Below are 19,794 nucleotides of genomic sequence, written 5' to 3'. Positions count from 1 at the left end.
GGATGAGGCACTGATTCCAACAGGTGAGGACAGGGGAATGTTCAGATTATGAATCTCCACCTCCATCCAGCCGTTAGACTGGGAATGTCTGCTTCCTCTGGGAAGGGCTCAATTACTAGTTAGCAGAGGGGAGGAGAGCTAGCTCTGCTGGGAAACAGGTGGGGGTCGACCAGGGATGAGGGAAGGAAACTCACATCAGTAACATTGACGACTCCTATTTGTGGGGCTGACAAGTCGATGTCAAATGTCTTCTCCCAGTATGGGACCAGCTGTAGAGAGATCCAAATATGGCAACTTAATGGATTCTAGGAGCACGTGAGTCCAGGAGGGTGAGTGTGAGGGTCGGCCAGGATAAACAGAGGGGACAGCATGAACTGGCAGTGGATGGGTCCAGCCGTAGGACCTGAAGACAATGGGTAGAGCTAAGCAGTAAAAAAGTAGAAATCCCAAAGGGAAAGCATCAGGAGGGTCAGCTGGGCACACGGGCCCCTCCTGTCTGAGGAAAGATGGATAGGAAGCCCTGTTCTGATCTTGGATATGCTACTGACTGACCTTGTGGTGAAAGTCAAGTCACTTCTCTCTGGCTCTCAGTTCCTACAGCTCTAAAATAAGGTAGTTATACCTGGTAATCGCCAGTGTTCCCCATGTTTTTGTTGTTCATTCAGTTATTCATTCAATAACGAGTGCTAGGTGTTGGAAATTCAGCTGAGAACAAAACCATCCCCTGAAACATGGAATCTCTGTGCTATGATTCTGTGATTGAGTATATACACCTGTATGCAGGGCTGTTATGCCCATCTGGTCACCAGAACTCTGGTTTTCTTTAGGAGTCAGCCCTGGCACATGAGCTACCTGTCCAGCCTCTGCTCTGGGAGTCGTGTGTTATGTCCCATGCAATTCACCCCCTACCTTGTTTCCCCTTGCTCAGAATGCCCTCCATGCCCACAGTGCCCTTGAGCAGCAGGAGGCATAATCTCCTAGGGTCCCTCAGCTAGGAAATGGGGGCAGGAACTCTGAAACAAAGCCCTCCCTAAGTAGGTACCACAATCTAAGGCCCCACCTTAGGAGAGTAGTGCTTGGGCTGTGTCACTTACCAAGGGGAAGTCATCAGGGTCGATCCAGACAATGCTAAGGTCAGGGTTTTCAGTGTTATCTTGGGCCACAGCCTTGAGAGTCTCTAAGAATTCGAAGCCGTCTTGAAGGGAACACAAGTGAGAAATGTGAGGTGGGGTGCAGAGGAAAGGGACACAGACCACTTCCCTAGCTCCACATGTCTAGCCCCAGGCTTCTTGCAAACTCCTAGGAAATGCCTCCCAGGTGAGGCCTATGCTCCAATAAACACACTTGCCTCCTCCTCCCTTCCCCCTAGTCCAATCCAGTATTCATCCCTCACCAGGATCAGCTTCCTCTGCAAAGGCCACAATGTGGATTCCATCCATATCGTCCTCCTGTTAGGGGGTGAGAAGGAGAGCAGGGTAGAGGAGGAGACCTTACTATGCTCCCTGAAGTTGGAGAGCCCAAGACAGATCCTAGATGTTCAGTGAACCTGAATTTTGTGGAAATCCAGCTTCTGGACCAGACACATTCTTGTGATGGTGACCCTTTTCCAAGTGACACTGTCCCTTTCAGCTCAGAGGCCCCCACACCTCCTCTGGTAATCCCTTTATCCCCAGAGCTTGGGGCTCCTCCCTTGTCATCTTCATCCACTTATGTCTGTCTCCCAATTCCTGACACGTTCTTCAGAACAGAAAACCTTCAACCTTTGCTGATGTACTGTTTTTTTCTACAAGTGGGCCTGAGGAGCAGCAGGGTGGGATGTTTCTAGGCCTTGAGTCTTCAGCCACCCATGCTCCCTGAGGGCCTGGCGCTGGTCAGGGGCACTCACCCAGGTCTCATACATACTCTCAGGCTTCAGTTTCCGCAGGGTTGATCTAGGAGAGACAGAAAGAGGGTCAATACTCAGTGGGTGAGAAGGACACTCCCCCCTAGAGGGTCCCCATAGCAGAGGCTGCCTCTGGGTCAGGCCCAGGGCACAGACAGCTTGTGGCCCAGAACAAAGCCATCTGGCAAAGCCTAAGCTCTGGGCACTAGGCCCAGATCACTGCATGGCTAAAGCAGTGGGAGAGGGGCGAGTGGGCAAGGGGACAGGAAGTGAGGCTTTTGGGAGAAAAGTACGAACTGAACATCTGGGTATTTTTTCATTCATTTATTCTTTCATTCATTCATCCAATATAATTGAGTGCCGGATATGTTCTAAGCACTCTGCCAGGTGCTGAGCCAGGCAGACGTGTTCCTGCCCTGATGAAGGGGGCCGTATTCGAGTGGGAGAGAGTAAGTAGTATTTATACTGATGAGTGGGTATTTCCAGTTGTGGAGTACTGTGAGGAAAGAGGATCATGTGTGAGTGCAGGGCAGGATTTTTCAACCTCAGCACTGTTAACATTTGGGGCCAGACAATTTTATGTTGTGGGGGGCTGTCCTGTGCACTGGATCCCTGGTCTCTAGCCACCAAATAACCAGTAGCACTCCCCACAAACAAAAATGTCTCCAGACATTGCTAAATATCCACTGGAGGGCAAAATCTTAACACCACCTTGCTACTACCTCCACCCCTGCAGAGAACCACTGGTGTAGGGTAATGTATTAGAAAGAACATGGGACACATCAGAGTTGAAGTCCCAGTTCTGACACTTACTACCTGTGGAACCTCTTTCACTGAGGTTGTTGAAAGTATTAAATATAATAATAGAGATAGAAGGCACTTTGCAGTTCCTGGCAGACCACTCTTGTTGATAGAGATTATGTAAGTCACAATCAACATCACAATGAACTATACACATTTATGGAGGACCTTTTCTGTGTATGGCTTAGGGCTAATTACTGGGGAGCAAAATAGTGTGCAAAATTATCAGTGTATCAGTGTGCACTAGCACCCAGAAGTGCATTCATCTCTAGGCAAGACCAGCTTCCTGGCTGGCTAAGATTCCCCCAGCCCTCTCACATGTGGTGTTCTAGCCCCAGGAGGAGCCTGCCCTGCTCAGGGGTGCCCTTGATGCCCACCTCCTGTGCTCCTCCACGAAGTTGACAATCTCCTCTTCACTGTTGGGCTTGTCTGGGATGGTCACAGGCTCTTCCATGAAGGCTTCATAGAAATCGATCTCGTTCAGCTTCAGAGTTAGCTTCTTTGCCACCTTTGAGAAAGGGGGTGGGAGTGGAGTGAAGCAGGAGACACACAGGGTCACAGGAAGAAGCAGTATCATGGGGGAACAAATATTAGAAAGGGAGTCAGAAAACTTGGATCCTTGTCACTGCTACTGTGACACTGGACAAATGTCTTAACTTCTCTGGGCTTCGGTTTAACATGAGAGAGGTGGGTTAGATAAACTAAAGCCCCTCTTCAGCTCTAAAATCTGTAGGACAGGAGGAGCCTAGGATGGGGGCAGGGAGTGTCAGCATGTAGTTCCCTCATCAGTTCTGGGAGAGGAGACTGGAGGGCAGCTTAGGGGCATGAGAGAGACCCAGTACAGCCATGGGGATGAGAACCTTGCTGTCGAAAGTGGCGAAGAATGGGATGTAGGGATGAAACTCCTCAGCTGCGTCTTCAAAGGCTTTGTAATCTGAAGGGGGAATGCAGAATCAGTCTCTGAGAAAACCAGGGGTCTGCCAGGGAATCATCCCCCTCTATCTCTCCCCAATTCTTCTTTGGCAAGTGGGGTTCATTCTGAGACCCACCCTTCTAGTCCTCTGAGAGTGGGCGGAATATAGTAGGGCTGTAGTTGGGGGAAGGTGGACACTGGAGGTGAGAGGTGCTTGTCTGGGAAACCCCCCCAGAGCTGAGGGAGATCAGAGCAGTTGATGGAGCTGATGGTGGCAGGCGGAAGAAGAGGTGCTGAGACACTGGGTATGTGGGGAGATAGGAGGACAGGTGGAATGGGGTGTCCAGGAAGGGGTACAGTAGAGTCTGAGGGTTACCCACGTTCTGAGTCTTTGCTCTTGAAGTAGCCAATAAGTTTGTTCTCATCCTCAATATTCTCAAATGCCTCCAGCTCTCGTTCACCCTCAATCAGTTCCACAGGGTCCTCTAGGACCTGAAGGATCAGGGACATTGAAGGAAGAGAGTGAGTTTCTATCCTCACTGGTAAAACCAGAAAGAAGGATCTAGAGAAAAGAAAGCTGGGGAACTGGAAAAAGGGGCTAGATATGTGTGTGTGTGTGTGTGTGTGTGTGTGTGTGTGTAGGTGTATTGTGCACATGGTGTATGTGCGTGTGGTGTATGCCTATGGTGTGTGTAGTGTGCATGTATGTGGTGTGTGTGCATGTGGTGTATGCCTGTGGTATGTGTGTGGTGTGTGAGATGTATGCAGTGTGTGTGCATGTGGTGTGTGTGCATGTGGTGTCTGTGCTGTGGTGTGGATGTGGTATGTGTGTGGTGTGTGGTGTGTGCAGTGTAAGGTTGGGGTTGGTAGGCACTAAGGGGCAGTGGAGTCTTAAAGCAAGGCCATCTGGTCCAGGGCAATCCTCACGTCAAGCAGAAACTCCACCAGGGTGTCAGCAGAAAACTCTCCGTCATATTCTATGACTTCATCTCCCTTGAATACATAAACGCTGTCCTCTTCAGTTAGTCCTGGGGAGTGAGCCGGGGGTGAGCCATGGTTATTCCAACCGTCCCACAGATCCAGGGGTCCAAATCCTGGGTCACAGCCCATTCCATAACCCCCTGGACCCACATCCTCCACTCACACTTCCTCTACCCCACCCACCTCCACTGCCCCTTAGTGCCTACATCGCTGATGTCCAAGTCCCTGGATTTAGCCAAGGAGGCTAACCTGGCCCCAGGGACTCCCTAGGGAGAAGCTGGGGGGGATCAGGTAGGGTGTGAAGGGAGGGAATCTCCTTTTCTCTGCTTGCCATAGCTAGAGATGGATATTCATGCTACCCCTCTGAGGACTCTAGCAGCTGGTTCGCAGCCCAGCCCTTTAACTCTGCTATTACTGACCAGATGACTTCATTATTACTAACCACCCTTCCCCCATCCATGTCTGGAGTCCAGTCTCCAGACTGTGTTGCCCCCTGGTGGCTGGGTGCTGTAACACCTAGCCGCAGCTCTGAAGGGGGAAGGGATTGGAAGAGGAGTTTGCAGAGGCCTTGCAAGCCCTGCGTGTATGCAGTCCCAGATTCCTCCTCCCTCCAGCACCTCGCCATGTTTTTAAGGTAAGTATAAAGAAGGCCTCCCTTGCCTCCTTGGATTTGATCATGGATCTCTATAAGGAGTAGAAAGGCAGGAGCCTTCAGCCATTACCTCCCAATCTCATGTTTTCTTCCCCACTTTCAGAATAAATATGGTGGAAGAGTTCCCAAGCTCCTCGGATCCCAAGGCCTGCCCAACAAGTCCTCCACCCTAGACCTTCCCAGTGTCACCCGCCACCTTCCCTCCCTGCTCCTCCCTTACCTAGTTTCTTGGCTACAGCTGCGTCCTTTTCAGAGTCCACCAGCCCGAAGCCAACACCCTTGTCTTCTAAGACTTGGGCTGCTAACTGGAGGGAAGGGTTAGGGTTAAAATTAGTCCCTGGAATTCTTATTAACTAACCCCTTTCATTCCTCATCTCATGCTTTCAAGTTGGGTTAGTTGGGGTGCAGGAAATATGAGTTGACCATGACCCTATGCTAAGATCCAGAATACCCCCAAATTCTGTATAACCTCACCTTACTCTGTCTTTGGTTCACCCTTTAGTTCATGAGTATTTATTGCTTATTTGCAATGTGCTTATTATGTTGAGCTTTAAGGCACTGCACTTGATACTTCCCAGTTCCTGAGGGATGCTGAGAAGTCTGGTTTCAGAGTGACTGAGGGCCCCTTCCCTCCTTAAGGGTTGGGCCCTGCACTCCATCCTGATCAAAGGCCAGGTTTGGTGTGGGGTGATGTTGGAAGTCCCCGGGATTGTTCAGAATGACTCCCAACAGGAAGAATTTTGGAGGATGAGAGGGTGGGGACGGGTCTGGCCATGTTGCTGAGGAATGAGAAAGCCAAGAGCCAAGAGTAGAGGTCACCTTTTGTCACCTACAGAGGGGGCGAGACTGATAGAGACTGCATAGCTCTCCTCATCTAGGCCCAACTTTCCCCTTTCACACTCCACTTCAGCCTGTCCTTAGGCTGTGGACAGTCATACCTGGAGGTCCCTGTTCCCCCAAGCCTCTCAGCTCAGTGCCCAACCATGATTCACTCTGCTGTGGGCACAGCTTGCAGCTTCACCCCACTTAGCACAGACTCAGGCACCGTGATTCTCAGGGGGATGGGAAGGGAGGCAGTTGGCAGGTGATGGCCGGGGATACTGAGCACTCAGGATAAAAATACTCGGCTCATTAATCAGATGGCAGGTTCCAGCACCCAGCAGAGGCACACAGAAATGACAGCCCATGATCCGGGTGTCTCACCCTGAAATGCTCCAAACTCTGGACAAGCCAGGGGCTATCTGCACACCACACCAGAGAAGGAGACACAGAAGATTGGAAAAGGAAACTTAAGCACATCCCAGCTCCCAGAGGGTTGTGTGTGGTCACATCTCCCAGTCATTCCCCCAAAGAGGCTTTTTCTGTTTTTATAATAACCCATTTCTCCGTTGGGCCTAAAATCGTATTTGGGGTAAGGAGACTCTTCCCACAAAGAGAATATGAGGAAGGCATTCTGTAACCTCCTTCAACCATAAGAATCTTCCAGTGAGGGCATACAGCTTGATCTGATAGGGATGGATAGGGAATTAGGGAGCAGGAGGAAGAGAAAGGGGGCTGGGAGGCTAATGGGAGGCATGGTCTCTAGGAAATATGTAAACATCTAGCCACTAAGTAAATGACATGCAAATAAGATATCAATAACATTTGGATCTCTTTGGGGTATGCCCCTAAAGTGTGTGGAGAGGGAGCATGTTCTGCCTAGGAAAGTGTATTGGTAGGGGCAGGGGGAGTGCAATACACGACATGGCAGTTCTATCCTTGCTGCAGGTACTTCTTTTCCTTTTTTGCCCCCTGTCCTCGCCAAACCTAGGCCTAGTACTACCAGCCTCCTGTAGCAGGGAGGGGAGATCCCCCTGCAGCACCCCCTCTAAAATTGCCTATGATAGTATTTTTGGGTTCCTGAGTCTCTGTTTCTCATTTGGCTGAGGCCACATGATACTTGTGTCCTGTTGGTTAAGACAGGGGTTTTACTGCACTGCCCCTCGCCCCCAGATCCCATCCTCAAAGATCTCCCTGGGTGTAAGATAGGGGGTCGCAGAGCGGGGCTGGGTGTGTTCTGCAGGCCTGCAGTCCCCCCACTCACCTCCAGGATTAGCTCCTCCATCTCAAATTGTCTTTGTGAGGCCTTGTCGTCCTCAGGGGGTTCGTGGTAGAGGAGTGCCAGCACCTCATACTTCTTGAACACATTCTTGTAATTCTTTGCGTTGACATTGATCACCCGGTCCACACCATCATACTTGGGAAAGTCCAGTCCTTCCTCCCCCTGTACCCTTGATTTGGGTGTCCCTAGAACCAACAGTAAGAGCAGTGCCAGCCGCAGACCCTGCACAACTCTGGCCCCCATCTTGTCTGTAGCGCTCATGGAGGTAGTGGGATCTGGGTTGGCTGTCCCGGTCCAGAAGAGGTTAGCTGGGGTAGGGAGGGGCCACTGTGTCCCAAATCCTCAGTTAGGGGCTCAAGGTGGGGTTGGGGTGGGGAATGGCCCAGAGCAGTGGACAGAGGACACTGCTGGATCCTGGAGAAACTGCCGACAGAGCCAAGAGAAAAAGGGTCAGGAGGAGGAATAGGAGGGAGCAGGGGGCGGGGAGGGAACCGGAGCTGCCCCCTGAAATTGGCACCCCTCAGTCCCCACCTGGTCCTGTCTAAATATGTCCCTGTGGTTGGCAGGAGAGATGGATAACCTTCTGAGGCCAGGACAGCTCCATGAGAGCTGGAATCCTCCCACCTCCTACATCTTTCCCCCAGGCTCCAACGACTCCTTCCCTCCCCTCCCCCAGTGTCCAGGGCTCCTCAGCCCCTGTCCCTATGCTGGACTAAGAGCTCATCACCATATTAAGAAAGGAAAAGGGAGAGACGCTGGAGCTAAAAATAAGACCAGATGAGTCGGAGGTAAATGAAGCTGGGGCTGGGGGAGGGGAGGTGTAGGGGTAATTAGGGAGAGCTGAGGGTAGGGCAAGGGTAATTAGAGAGTAGATAAATGTGGTTGGAGAGGAGGAAGTATCTGGTTCAGGGGCTAAATTGATAATATAGGACAAGGGAGACCAATGTGGTATTGACTCGACATCCTAAAACCTAGGAATCTCCAGTAGGTTAAGTGTTTCTTTGATCCTGTGAAGGAGAGGGAGGCGTTAAACGTGCAATCTGGGCTGCAGGAAAGAGACCCTCTGTACTTCCCTTTAAAGAACCAGGACCAAGGATGAGGTCATTCTCTGAATAAAAGATGGAGCCGTGTCCAAGACTGGTGACCTGGCTCAGCTCCAGCCAGTTTCCTTGGCTTCACTCAACACTCCTAACTTGGGAATGCAGGGGAAGCACAGGGCTGGCCCAGATACCATCCTGCAGAGACATGGATTTGGGGTTTCTTTGCCCATAAAGCCCATGGTGAGAAGGGGAATGTCATTTGGCTGTCACCTTACGTATGCATTCTCTACTCTGATCCTATAGGACTCAATTTTCTAGGACACAGTGGGAAGGAAGGATTCCCCCAGGCTGCATGATTCCAAGGAGAGTGAATAACTACTATTTATTCTTATGTCTTTGACAAAATAAAGACAAGTATAAAAACTGGGGGAAAAAATTAACACTAGAAAAACATGAAGAGGTCAGCCCTGCACCCTGAACCCAGGATGTTGATTAATTCTGTGCACCTGAGATCCAAAGCAAGAGTTAGGGGGTAAGGCCTTTAACTTCTGGATCCCAGCTTGGAGGTGAGGACAGAGTGGGTGAGTTCAGCTCTGAGTGAGGTCCTTCATGGCCATGCAGGGCTCTCACCATGTACAGGTAAACTGAGGTATGAGGGAGACTATGCTCTCCACATTCAAAATCAGATGCCCCCACCCCACCCTGAGGTATCTCTGATTCTGGAGGAGCAGTGTTTATTTTGCATCCAGGCAGGAACATTGAATTACGTTAGCAGAATAACTTTTCACACTCTCAGGGGAGGGACCTTAAACAGCTAAGCAAGGAGGCCACAGACAATCTCAAGAACACTGCTGGAGTGGGTCCAATAGAGACAGCTGTCACTGCAGCAGGAGAGGCCAGAGCTAGCCTAAGCATGGCACGTTAGAGTTGAAGAGACCTCAGAATCCCACCTCCTGGTCTCCCAGAAGAGTGACTAATGTGCCCAGAGCCCTACCGCCAGAGCAAAGACAGCTGGGAAAGATGGGCAGTCCTCCCAGGATTAGATGACCTAGATGACGTCCAGCCCTGATTTTGCACTTCTGGTACATCCTGGGTTGTGGGGGGGCGGGGAACATTTGCACAGAGACACTGGAACATCAGACCTATTCCATCATGAATCTGACCTTTTGTACACCCAAGGGTGTGAGATGGGACTCCATGGTGGCCTGGGCCTCTCCATCTCCTGGTCCTCTCCTGCAGCCACCAGACCTTGTTGTCCATCCTGCTCCCTCTCGTTGCCTCGGGGGCTCCAGTTCCACCCTTACCCTTCCCTGCACCCAGCCCCTATCCTTCTCTCTCTGATGCTTTCCTCTCTACTTTCAACTCCGTCCCCTTCCCTTCAGGCCCTTGGACTTAACAGGCCTCAGCCAATGGTATCAAATGATCCTGAGTTGGGGCCTCTGTATTTTTAACGCACCAGACACCCGAAGCTCCTGCTACTGAAACCTGAGGAGCTGGCCCCTCTGTGCCCCCACTTCCCACCTCACTCACATACACCTTGGCCCCTCAATCTTCCAGGTCCTGGTTCAGCTATGTCAGCAACTGGGGAAGGACCCCAGATTGATATAGCCCTGTCCCTAGGAGACCTTGTGTTGGAAGAAGGAGGGAAACAGGAGGGAGAGAGACCTCTGAGGAGGGGCCTGATGTAGGGGAAGAATAGCTGGCTATACCTAATGGTGGCCTTTTCTCCTTGCTAGCCATCGCTTCTCCTCCTCCAGACCCATCCACGGCCCCTCCTCCATCACTATCCTATTTTTTGTTTTGTTTTGTTTTGTTTTGTTTTGTATTTGTGTATTGTTGGCCCAGCCCTCATTAAAAGACTAGTCTAAAAAGTGGTTAAGGGCACAAGTTCTGGAATCAGAAAGACCTTGGTTTCCTCATCTATAAAATAAGGTGGGGTGTTAGGAAAATATTTGTGTGAATTAATTGATGGTGTGTGTAAAGCCCTTGTGCCAGTGTTAGGCATAGGATGCAGTTACTTTTTTTGCTTTTGGTAACAACTGGCAATTTTCCCCCAGCTTTCATTAGCATTTCTCTCTCTCTCGCTCTCTTTCTCTGTCTGTCTCTCCCTCTCTGAGGGCTGTCTGGAAAGTATCCAGCTACATAATACTGTTCTCATTATATTAACAATGGCTGGATACTTTCCGGACAGCCCTCGTACATTTGGGCATAGCCAACCCTCTACTCAAAGAGGCCTCAGAATGAACCAGCCCACAGGGGAAAGTGGAGGGGCTCACAAAGCAAAGGCGAGTGGGTGAACGGGAAGGAAGAACAATCAAGATGAAGGTGGGTGGGAGACAATGGCTCCCTGGGACCTCTCACTCAACCCAGAAGGGATGCAGCAGGCTAAGCTTTTGGAATGTCCATCACCCTGTGATGGATGGTGTAGAGTAGGGGCAGGGTGTTTTGCCTAAAGTAAAGCCTAAGGGATTCAGAAAGTTATTGCCTCTGTTTCAAGGCTACACCAGAGAAAACAGGCTGAGGGATGGGATGGGGCCAAGGTACCCTGGCAACAGAGGGCAGAGGGCAGGGACCATCAGTCCACCTGGCATCCTTCCCTCCTGCCCAGATCCTCCTCAGATGACGAGAGCCACTCACCAAGTGGCCATTCCCAAGTCACTTAACCTCCCTGGGCCTCATGTTCTTCACTGATGCAATCAGGTTTCTTCTAGCACTACAACTGTATGGTCTGTAAGCTGGTCTCAGGACCTCCAAGGTGGGGGCTAGAAGAGTCTACCCCACCAGCCCCCCATGTGGATGCCCTATCCTCCTCCATAGCGTGTGGCTCAGCTGCTCCTCTATCTCTCCCTTTCCGTCTCTCTGATCCCAGATGGACTTCTGGGGCAGTCATTTGTCCTGTCTTTGCTCTTCAAGGGATCAGAGAGTGGTTTTAAGATGAGGGGTGGTCCTCCAGGGGCAAGGATGCTTGATTCTGATCCCTTCCCAGCCTGGACAGTCCCTGAAAGACTTCTCCCACTTGGTTATCATTCAGATCTAGGGAGGGAGCTTCATAGTAATCCCTGCTCCCCTAAAGTCAGATGTGACACATCCAGCCAGGTGAGAGCTGTTCCAAACATTTACTCTCTAGACTGGCTGTTGGTTTCAACAGGACTGTGCCCCTCCCCACTCGGCTCCAGCCAGATGCAGGCTGGGCTCCCCTTCAACCCATCCTATCTTCTGAACGTGATCCCCTCCATCCAGTCCCGGGAGTGCCTGTCTCTCTCATCCAAGGTAATTCATTCTAGTGTCTCTCTCAGATGTTGCATCAAACTCATAATCCCTAACCCTTCTCATGACACCTTTATGTCAGGTGAAGCTCTTCCTCTGCGGAGTTTAGTAGTATGTCTCTCTCTCCAGCCAGCCTGTGGAAGAGAAAAGATCAGCATGAACTGGGAGCAGGCACAGGGGAGACATCATGGGGAGACGGGCAAAGTGAAAGCAGGGGTGAGGTGGAGGTCTGAGATCTGAACACAGGGCACTGAGAACTGGTTGGAACAGAGCAGTGCAACCACAGAGTAGAGGGCTGGGCCCCAGGCAAAGCAAAGGCCTGGAAGTGGCTTGGGGAGAAAGCCAGTGGGTCTGGAGGAACCAGGCAGGGTGGGAGAGCTAGTTAGGGGGCTGGTGACCACTCAATCAGGGCAGGACCCAAGGGATCCTCACCACCGGGTCGTTGACGAATGATGTATCTTCTGGTTTCATCACAGACAAAGATAAGAACACTGTAGGGAGCAGCACAGAGCCACCACATTATCCTGTAGAGAGCAAGGGTCAGTCAACATGGCAGGAAATATGGGGGCCAGAGAAAGACAGGTACAGAGAACAGTGCGCAGGAATTATGTGTTTTACTTACTGTGTCCACTCTGTGCCTGGGATTATGCTGAGTGCTACAGACAGTGAGGTAAGATCTGGTTGATCTCTACTTTTGAGGAGACGAGCGCCTCAGTGGGGGGTGAGGGATTGGGATGGAGAGGAAAGGCAAAAAGCCAATGATATAATATGATAAATGTCATATTAGAGGTACATGCAGTGTTCGTGGACATTGTCTACCAGCTTTTGCACAGTTGCTGAGGGAGACCCACTTTGCTCTCTGCATTCTCAAGGATTTGCACCCACAAAGGGGAGGTTGTCTGAACAGGATGTCTATTTGAGACATTCCCTGGATGTCTAGTGTAGGGATACTCTGCCAGGGAATATATATACATGAGGGATGTCCAGAAAGTATCCAGCCATGTAATACTGTTCTCTTACTCTTCCGTATTACAAAAATGGGAACTTTTTTTTCTTCCTGAACCTCTATTATAATTAGAGACCAGGAGGATGGCCTCAGGAAAGGGGTTGAATCAGGACCACAGTTGTTCCCTTGAATGACAGAAGAAATGGCCTAGATCAGCACTGTCCAATAGAAATATAATGTAAACCACATGTGAAATTTAAAATTTTCTAGTAGCCACATTAAGTAAAAAGAAATCGATGAAATTAATTTTAATAATTTTTTTTCAAGACACAGTCTCACTCTGTTGCCAGGCTAGAGTGTGGTGGCATCAGCTTAGGTCACAGCAACCTCAAACTCCTGGGCTTAAGCGATCCTCCTGCCTCAGCCTCCCGAGTAGCTGGGACTGCAGGCGCATACTACCATGCCCAGCTAATTTTTCTATTTTTAGTAGAAATGGAGTCTAGCTCTAGCTCTTGCTCAGGCTGGTCTCGAACTTCTGACCTCAAGTGATCCTCCCTCCTCAGCCTCTCAGAGTGCTAGGATTACAGGCGTGAGCCACCACACCTGGCCAAATTTTAATAATTTTATTTAATCCAATATATCCAAAATATTATCATTTCTACATGTAATCAATATACACTTTTTTTATTTGTTTGTTTTTTTAGAGACAGAGTCTCTGTCTCCCAGACTAGAGTGCAGTGGCATGATCCTAGCTCATTGCAATCTCCAACTCCTGGGCTTAAGCAATCCTCCTTCTTCAGCCTCCCAAGTAGCTAGGACTACAGTTGCACACTACCAGGCCCAGACTTTTTTTTTTTTTTTTTTTAGTTTTTGTGGAGATGGGGTCTCACTGTGTTGCCCACCAGGCTGGTCTCAAACTCCTAGGCTTAAGCCATCCTCCTGCCTCAGCTTTCCAAGCTGCTGGGTGAGCCATTGCACCCAGTAACGTAAACATTATTAATGAGATATTTACATTCTTCTTTTCATCCTAAATCTTGGAAATCCAGTGAGTATTTTTCACTGACAGCACATCTCAGCTCAGACACTAAATTTTCAATGGTTAAAGGGAAATGTAGTCCAACCAAAATCGTAAGGTTATAATAATATACAGATATTTCACACTGCTTTAGTTAACTTTAAATCAATTAAAATTAAATAAAGTTACAAATTCAGTTCCTCATTCTCTCTAGCCATATCCCAAGAGCTCAGTAGTCACATACAGATAGTGGCTACCATATTGGACAGTGCAAGCCTAGGCCATGGTTCATTCTCCACACACACCCCACACATCAAATACCAACATTTGCATACAAATATTCATTCAACAATAATCTTCGAATGTCTACTCTGTGTCTGTGTTAGGTATTGGGGAAATAAAAATGATTACATGATGGTCTTTGATTTCAAGGAGTTCAGGAGAATCAGAGAAAAGAAGGCAAATGGACATGCAAAGAATCACCACACTCGGTACTAAGTTTTATGGTCGGGGCATACACAGAGTGTTTGAGAGCTCAGACAATGCTCAACCGCATTAGCTATTATTTTGTAATGACATTTATGGCAACAAGAATAAAGCTACTATTAGCAAAGTGTCCACCATGACCCAAGTATGCTTGGTGCTTTATACCCATTTCTATATGTGATCCTCACAACACTCTGCCAGGCCCATACCCAGAGTGTATCATTGAGACTTTGCAGGTGAGGCTGAGGCTCAGAATGGTTACAGACTTATCCCAGATCACAGAATATTACATAGTGGAGTTGAGATTCAGACATGGGATTGTCAGTATCTAAGGCCTGTGCCAATGTCTCCTATTAAACATTAATTGAGCACCTACATGGTATAAAGCATTGTGCAAAAGACTGCAAGGGACAGAAAGGTAAGCAGAGTATGGAAATGCATAGAAAACGAGTTGGAAGAATACATGCTAATCATTAACAGAGGCTACCTCTGCAGAGTGGGGTAGGAGGGATGGATGCTCTTTTCTGTGTAATTTTTTAAATAGAATTTTTTCACAAGAATCATATACTAATGTTAAAGCAAAGCAAAACAAAACAAAAACCTACAGCTGAACAAGACAAGGTACCAGACAATAAGAATTTCAGTAGGCCCACTCACATACATACACATTAAAATATATTTGCATAAGTACAACAGAATTATCTAAGCATAGATTAAGCTATTTTTATGGTTTCTTCAGCTCCAAGCAACATGTATCCTTGGACAGCTATACCACACATCATGAAAAGATTCCACTCTGTTAAACACTGGTGAATCTGCTAAATTTGCAGGTCTAGTGGGTTGTGATCACTTGGCATAGTCTCTAATACCTCCCTAAATAAGATCTACTTATTGGAGCACAGATGACTCTCCTTATATCATTGAGTGTAGCCCCATTTATCCAAGTAGCCCCTAGCTTGTGACTATCCTGCTCAAACACATACTTCCTCTCACATACTCTCCCTGTGCCTGGAGAACCCCCTGTTTGCATCTCTTCCCTTACTCACTTGAGTGGGTACATTCGCAGGGCCACGTCCATGCCTGGAGTATAGGACAGAAAAGTAGCCAGCAGTGTCTCCTCCAAGATCCCAAATATTAGGATCTTGTTTCTGGGAAGAAACATTTGTGGGCATGATGGAGTTAGAGAGGAAAAGGCAGGGGGAAATGGCACATCCCTGTATGCAGGTTTGGGGGAGCATTGGGGCCGTTTGGTGGGATGCTCACTTCATGCCCTGCTGGAAGATTGAGTTGCGGCGGGTCTTGCAGATGATGAGGTCAGCCCACTGCACAATCACGATGCTGACAAAGAAGGCCGTCTGGCATGTGAACTCCAGCACCTTGCGCTGCTCATAGGTCTGGGGGAGGCCAGGTAGACAGGAGACGTAAGTGTCAGAAGGGGTTTAGATACACCCGAAAGCTTCTTCCCTCTCCCACCTTTCCAGACCCCCAGGCTGAGTCAGGCTCTCTCTCTAGACTCCCATAGCACTTCACCCATATCTCTGTCTTAGCACTTTCTATGTTATCCTATGATTTGCTTGTTTTTTTAATTAAATTAAATTTTTTTATTTCAGCATATTATGGGGGTACAAAAGTTTAGGTTATGTATATTGTCCTTGCTCCCCCACCCCCTGAGTCAGAGCATCAAGCGTGTCCATCCCTAGACGGTGTGCATCGCACTCATTATGTATGTATACACCCATCCCCCTCCCACCCCCCACATTTGCCCAACCCCCAATTAATGTTATCCCTAAATGTGCTCTTAGGTGATGATCAGTGAAACCAATTTGATGGTGAGTACATGTGGTGCTTATTTTTCCATTCTTGGGATACTTCACTTAGTAGAATGGGTTCCAGCTCTATCCAGGAAAACATAAGAGATGCTATATCCCCATTATTTCTTATAGCTGAGTAGTACTCCATGGTATACATATGCCACATTTTATTAATCCACTCGTGTGTTGATGGGCACTTGGGTTGTTTCCACATCTTTGCAATTGTGAATTGTGCTGCTATAAACATTCAGGTGCAGGTGTCTTTTTTATAGAATGATTTTTGTTCTTTTGGGTAGATGCCCAATAATGGGATTGCTGGATCAAATGGTAGGTCTACTTGTATCTGTTTAAGGTATCTCCATATAGGTGATTATCAAGAAAATAATCCTATGATTTGTTTATATGTGTTCCTTACCTGACTTAGAGCTCCTCAAGGAGAAGGACCTTGTCTTATTTATCTTTGTGTTTCCTCTCCATGCTAAGTTCAGTGAATGGCCTGTAGCAAGGCTCCATAAATATTTACCAAATTAATAAGAAGGATGGTATAGGAGAAGGTGGGCTTAGAGAGGAAAGCAGAGTGAGAGGACATAAGTCAGGAAGGTGGGGCCAGAGGGCAATATGAATACAGAAAGAAATGCCCCAAAGAGTGGTACTGGATAGGAGACACTCATTCATTCATTCATTCACATTTTACACATAGGGAACTTAGAATCCAGTGGGGAAGATAAATATGCTATGACAGTACAATAGGTTATGAAAGAGATCACAGAAGGCTATGGGAATACAGAAGAAGTGCATCTAAATTAGACTAGAGAAAAGGGCTTATGTTTTAAAAGATAAAATAGCATGTTTATACATAACTTGCAGATCAAAGAAATTTGAAAATATGTAGGACTAAACAATAATGAAATACTACATGTCAAACTTCATGGAATGTGGTCAAAGTTGTACTTGGAGAGAAATATAGAGCCTTAAATGATTAGAAAACAAAGGCTGAGAATTGATGAGCCAAGCATGGAACTCAGAATGAGACCAATCAGCATGTTTGTGTACATCAGATCACAACACCACTGTCCTTCATTGCAGTCACCTGGCATCAAAGCATCACTCCCTAGCTTTTCTTGAAGATTTTAGCTTCTGAATCACTCTTCCTCTACTATTACTCCTGTCCTCCTTTTTGTAGATTTAAATACCCATGTCAATGATCCTTCCAATACCATTGCTATTGTTTGTCCTCCACTCTGCCCTGGGCCACTTGCCCCCATGGGTAAACTCCAGATATTATCCTTTCCAATACCTACATTTGCTCTGTAATTTCAGTTTGAAGCCTCTCTCCACCCGCCCCCCCCCCCATCTTTATCTTTCCATCTTACTCTAGTATCTCAATTCCAACACTTCTTGGACTCCCTTGGACTTATGATCCTTTGAATGCAATATATTATATATTTGGTTATCTGTCTCCCTTCCCACCCGTCCACCCCTAACTAGAAATAAGCTCCATAAGAGCAGTAACTTGGTCATTTTTGTTCACTACCATATTCCCAGGCCCTAGAACAGTACCTAGTACATATAAGATGCTCAGTAAATATTTGCTGAATGAATGAGTGGGGAATCAATGGAATTAATGGTGGATGATATGTAGACGTAAAGAGCTATCCTTGCTTATAGCAGTGTGCAGTGTACTTCCTGGGTAGGTGTCTCTATACTAGATTATTTGAAAGTTATGGTAGTGGAAGAGACATGGATCCTGCCTTTATGGAATTTATTCCTCAGGGCAACTGTTCTCAACATGTTTTGGTAATACCTCAAGCTATCTTCAGTGTGCAACGGGAATTCTTATCTTGTTACCTCAAATTATTTTTAATTACCTTCAATTTATTATAAATAAGTATATGTTATGCTGCATTTTGGCAGCAGGGAGGAGGTACCAGGCTGTAAAACTAGCAAGGGTTTAGGTTGAGAGTTGAGGAGATGTTGGCAGGGTACATGGTGGTGAGAACTTTCGGTGTCATTGGATCCTGGAGCAGTGTTGGTAGGTTGGAACACTGACATCTGATGGCCTCATGAGGATCAGCTAGCAGAAGCCAAGTGTATATGAAGGGGCATCTTTCCAACAACTCAGATTTGAACATCCTTTTTAGAAACCTACAATCAGCTTGGTTTGGAGACACCATGGCAAAGTGAGAAAGTGCTGGGTGAGAATCAAGAGTCAGAATTCTAGTCCAGCTCTTCTAGAGATTCACTGTGGGACTCTGAGCACTCACTTTCCTCATTTATGGAACCATGATGTTGGACTGTGTGTCCTCTAGGATTCTGTAATTCTAGTAATAGTTGGTGTCACATCTCTCACTCTTAGAAATTGCAACAGGAGTGTTCACAGATACAAAAAAAGCATACGTACTAAAATTATTGAACATATACTATTGGGGACAGGGCTTCAGTTTGAGCCTCATCCATCTTAGACATTAGGAAAGACTACTGCAGAGAGGCATCTTCTAAGTTTAAAATGTTTGAAATTATGAGGAAGGGATATACAAAGAAAATAGGTTTTCAGATTTTAAATGATATTATTTGAATTCTCTTGGAGCGAGGGAGTGTAATTGGATAAGAGGCAGCATTTGTTTCTGGGGCAGTTGTGGTTAAAATGTGGAAAAACAGAAATCAGCCCAGAAAGGTTGGTATGACAAAGACAATCTCCAGGTCCAAGGGAACCGAAGGATCCAGGAAGGTAAGGATGGACAACAGACAGTAGAAAGTAACAGAAGTGAGGTTACTGTAAACCAAAAGACGACTATTTGACTACTCGCTGGTGTGATTGGAGACTGAAGTCAAATGTTAGAATGCTCATGTAGGACTGGGGATGAGGCATCAACTCTATCTGGTGCCTCCCTTTTCCCCTCTTCAAAAATTTGCTAGACCCACTTTTCCATGTCACTTCCTCACTCTTATTGGTCACTATCTACTACCCTACCCCCTCCTACTTACCCACTGCTGTCCATAGCTGTCCTCCAGGTTATTCAAGTATCGATCTTCCCATTCAAGGCGGATGCCCAGCAGATCAATAGGCTTAAAACCATTCTCGGCCAGGATCACGAAGTAGGTGAAGAATCCAGCCAGAGCCTGGATCATCCCTGTGAGTAAGAGAGTCACAGGGGGGAGGGGAACCTGGTTCAAAGAAGGGCCCCAAAAGAAAGACCATGGAAGGCGTGGGGGCTGCGGGGTTGGTGTGTGTCTGAGAAGTACTGTGGAAGAGTCATTTTTGAATCACATACTCTTAAAATAAGAAGCTTTAGAGGCAATTTATTCCCCCTCCCTATTGAGTGAGTGCTAGACTCCTCCTCCTGCATTTCCTCTGACATTCTGACACTCATCAGGTCCTGTCCTCTCACGTTTCTCTTATCTATCTGCACCTTGCCTCTCTCTTAGTCAAAACCTCTATCCACCATGCCTGGTCCACAGCAATAGCCGATATTAATATTTGCCTACTAACTACAGAGCTGTGCACTGTGTAGATACCTTGTGGACATAGATATTCCAAACAATTCTGAACTATTATTATCTATATTTCATAAGTGGGAAAGCTGAACACAAAAAAGATTCACTCATTGTCCAGGGTCATACAGATAGTAAGGGTGAAATTAGGATTCATAGGTCTAACTCCTAAATCTCTGCTTTTTCTAGGTGTTTCCTTCCCTGGATATTGGAATGCTCTCTCTTGTCCTCAATCTCTTCCCTGTTCATCCCTCATCCTATTTCCTGAAACACTCTATCGTACCTGGCAACTCAAGAACAAAGACCTCTAATGACTCTCAAATGTCTTTCAAGGCCGGACCCAATATAAATGCTACCTGTGTCTACAGCCTTATTTTCTGCTACTTTATAAAGACTAAGGGCTCCCA

The 19,794-nt window shown here is 47.4% G+C and overlaps 2 protein-coding genes and 1 long non-coding RNA gene across 4 annotated transcripts in view; 1 reads left to right on the top strand and 2 right to left on the bottom strand.

Annotated features, from left to right (window-relative positions):
* The window catches only part of CASQ1 (calsequestrin 1), a 10,016-nt gene extending 1,895 nt beyond the window's left edge, over window positions 1-8,121 (bottom strand). Inside the window, exons 1-10 of the mRNA XM_045547078.1 lie at window positions 7,313-8,121; window positions 5,450-5,534; window positions 4,524-4,624; window positions 3,977-4,088; window positions 3,544-3,617; window positions 3,061-3,191; window positions 1,886-1,931; window positions 1,394-1,448; window positions 1,095-1,195; window positions 195-269 (exon numbers count right to left, since the gene is read on the bottom strand). Coding sequence (XP_045403034.1) covers window positions 195-269; window positions 1,095-1,195; window positions 1,394-1,448; window positions 1,886-1,931; window positions 3,061-3,191; window positions 3,544-3,617; window positions 3,977-4,088; window positions 4,524-4,624; window positions 5,450-5,534; window positions 7,313-7,591 — 1,059 coding nt within the window. The 5' untranslated portion in view covers window positions 7,592-8,121. The remainder of the gene's footprint in view (window positions 1-194; window positions 270-1,094; window positions 1,196-1,393; window positions 1,449-1,885; window positions 1,932-3,060; window positions 3,192-3,543; window positions 3,618-3,976; window positions 4,089-4,523; window positions 4,625-5,449; window positions 5,535-7,312) is intronic.
* The window catches only part of LOC123635187, a 24,725-nt gene extending 4,931 nt beyond the window's left edge, over window positions 1-19,794 (top strand). For both annotated transcript variants that reach the window (XR_006734070.1, XR_006734069.1), the window contains exons 3-4: window positions 18,897-19,028; window positions 19,577-19,794. This is a non-coding gene — a long non-coding RNA (uncharacterized LOC123635187). The remainder of the gene's footprint in view (window positions 1-18,896; window positions 19,029-19,576) is intronic.
* LOC123635183 (sodium/potassium-transporting ATPase subunit alpha-4) overlaps window positions 11,662-19,794 on the bottom strand; it is a 30,359-nt gene continuing 22,226 nt past the window's right edge. The window contains exons 18-22 of the mRNA XM_045547076.1: window positions 18,881-19,026; window positions 15,348-15,478; window positions 15,131-15,232; window positions 12,070-12,161; window positions 11,662-11,771 (exon numbers count right to left, since the gene is read on the bottom strand). Coding sequence (XP_045403032.1) covers window positions 11,743-11,771; window positions 12,070-12,161; window positions 15,131-15,232; window positions 15,348-15,478; window positions 18,881-19,026 — 500 coding nt within the window. The 3' untranslated portion in view covers window positions 11,662-11,742. The remainder of the gene's footprint in view (window positions 11,772-12,069; window positions 12,162-15,130; window positions 15,233-15,347; window positions 15,479-18,880; window positions 19,027-19,794) is intronic.

The sequence above is a fragment of the Lemur catta genome, chromosome 3 (assembly GCF_020740605.2).
Source record: "Lemur catta isolate mLemCat1 chromosome 3, mLemCat1.pri, whole genome shotgun sequence".
Classification (NCBI taxonomy): Eukaryota; Metazoa; Chordata; class Mammalia; order Primates; family Lemuridae; genus Lemur; species Lemur catta.
The sequence above is the reverse complement of the archived record's forward strand: the minus strand, read 5'-3'. Positions and strand labels throughout refer to the sequence as shown.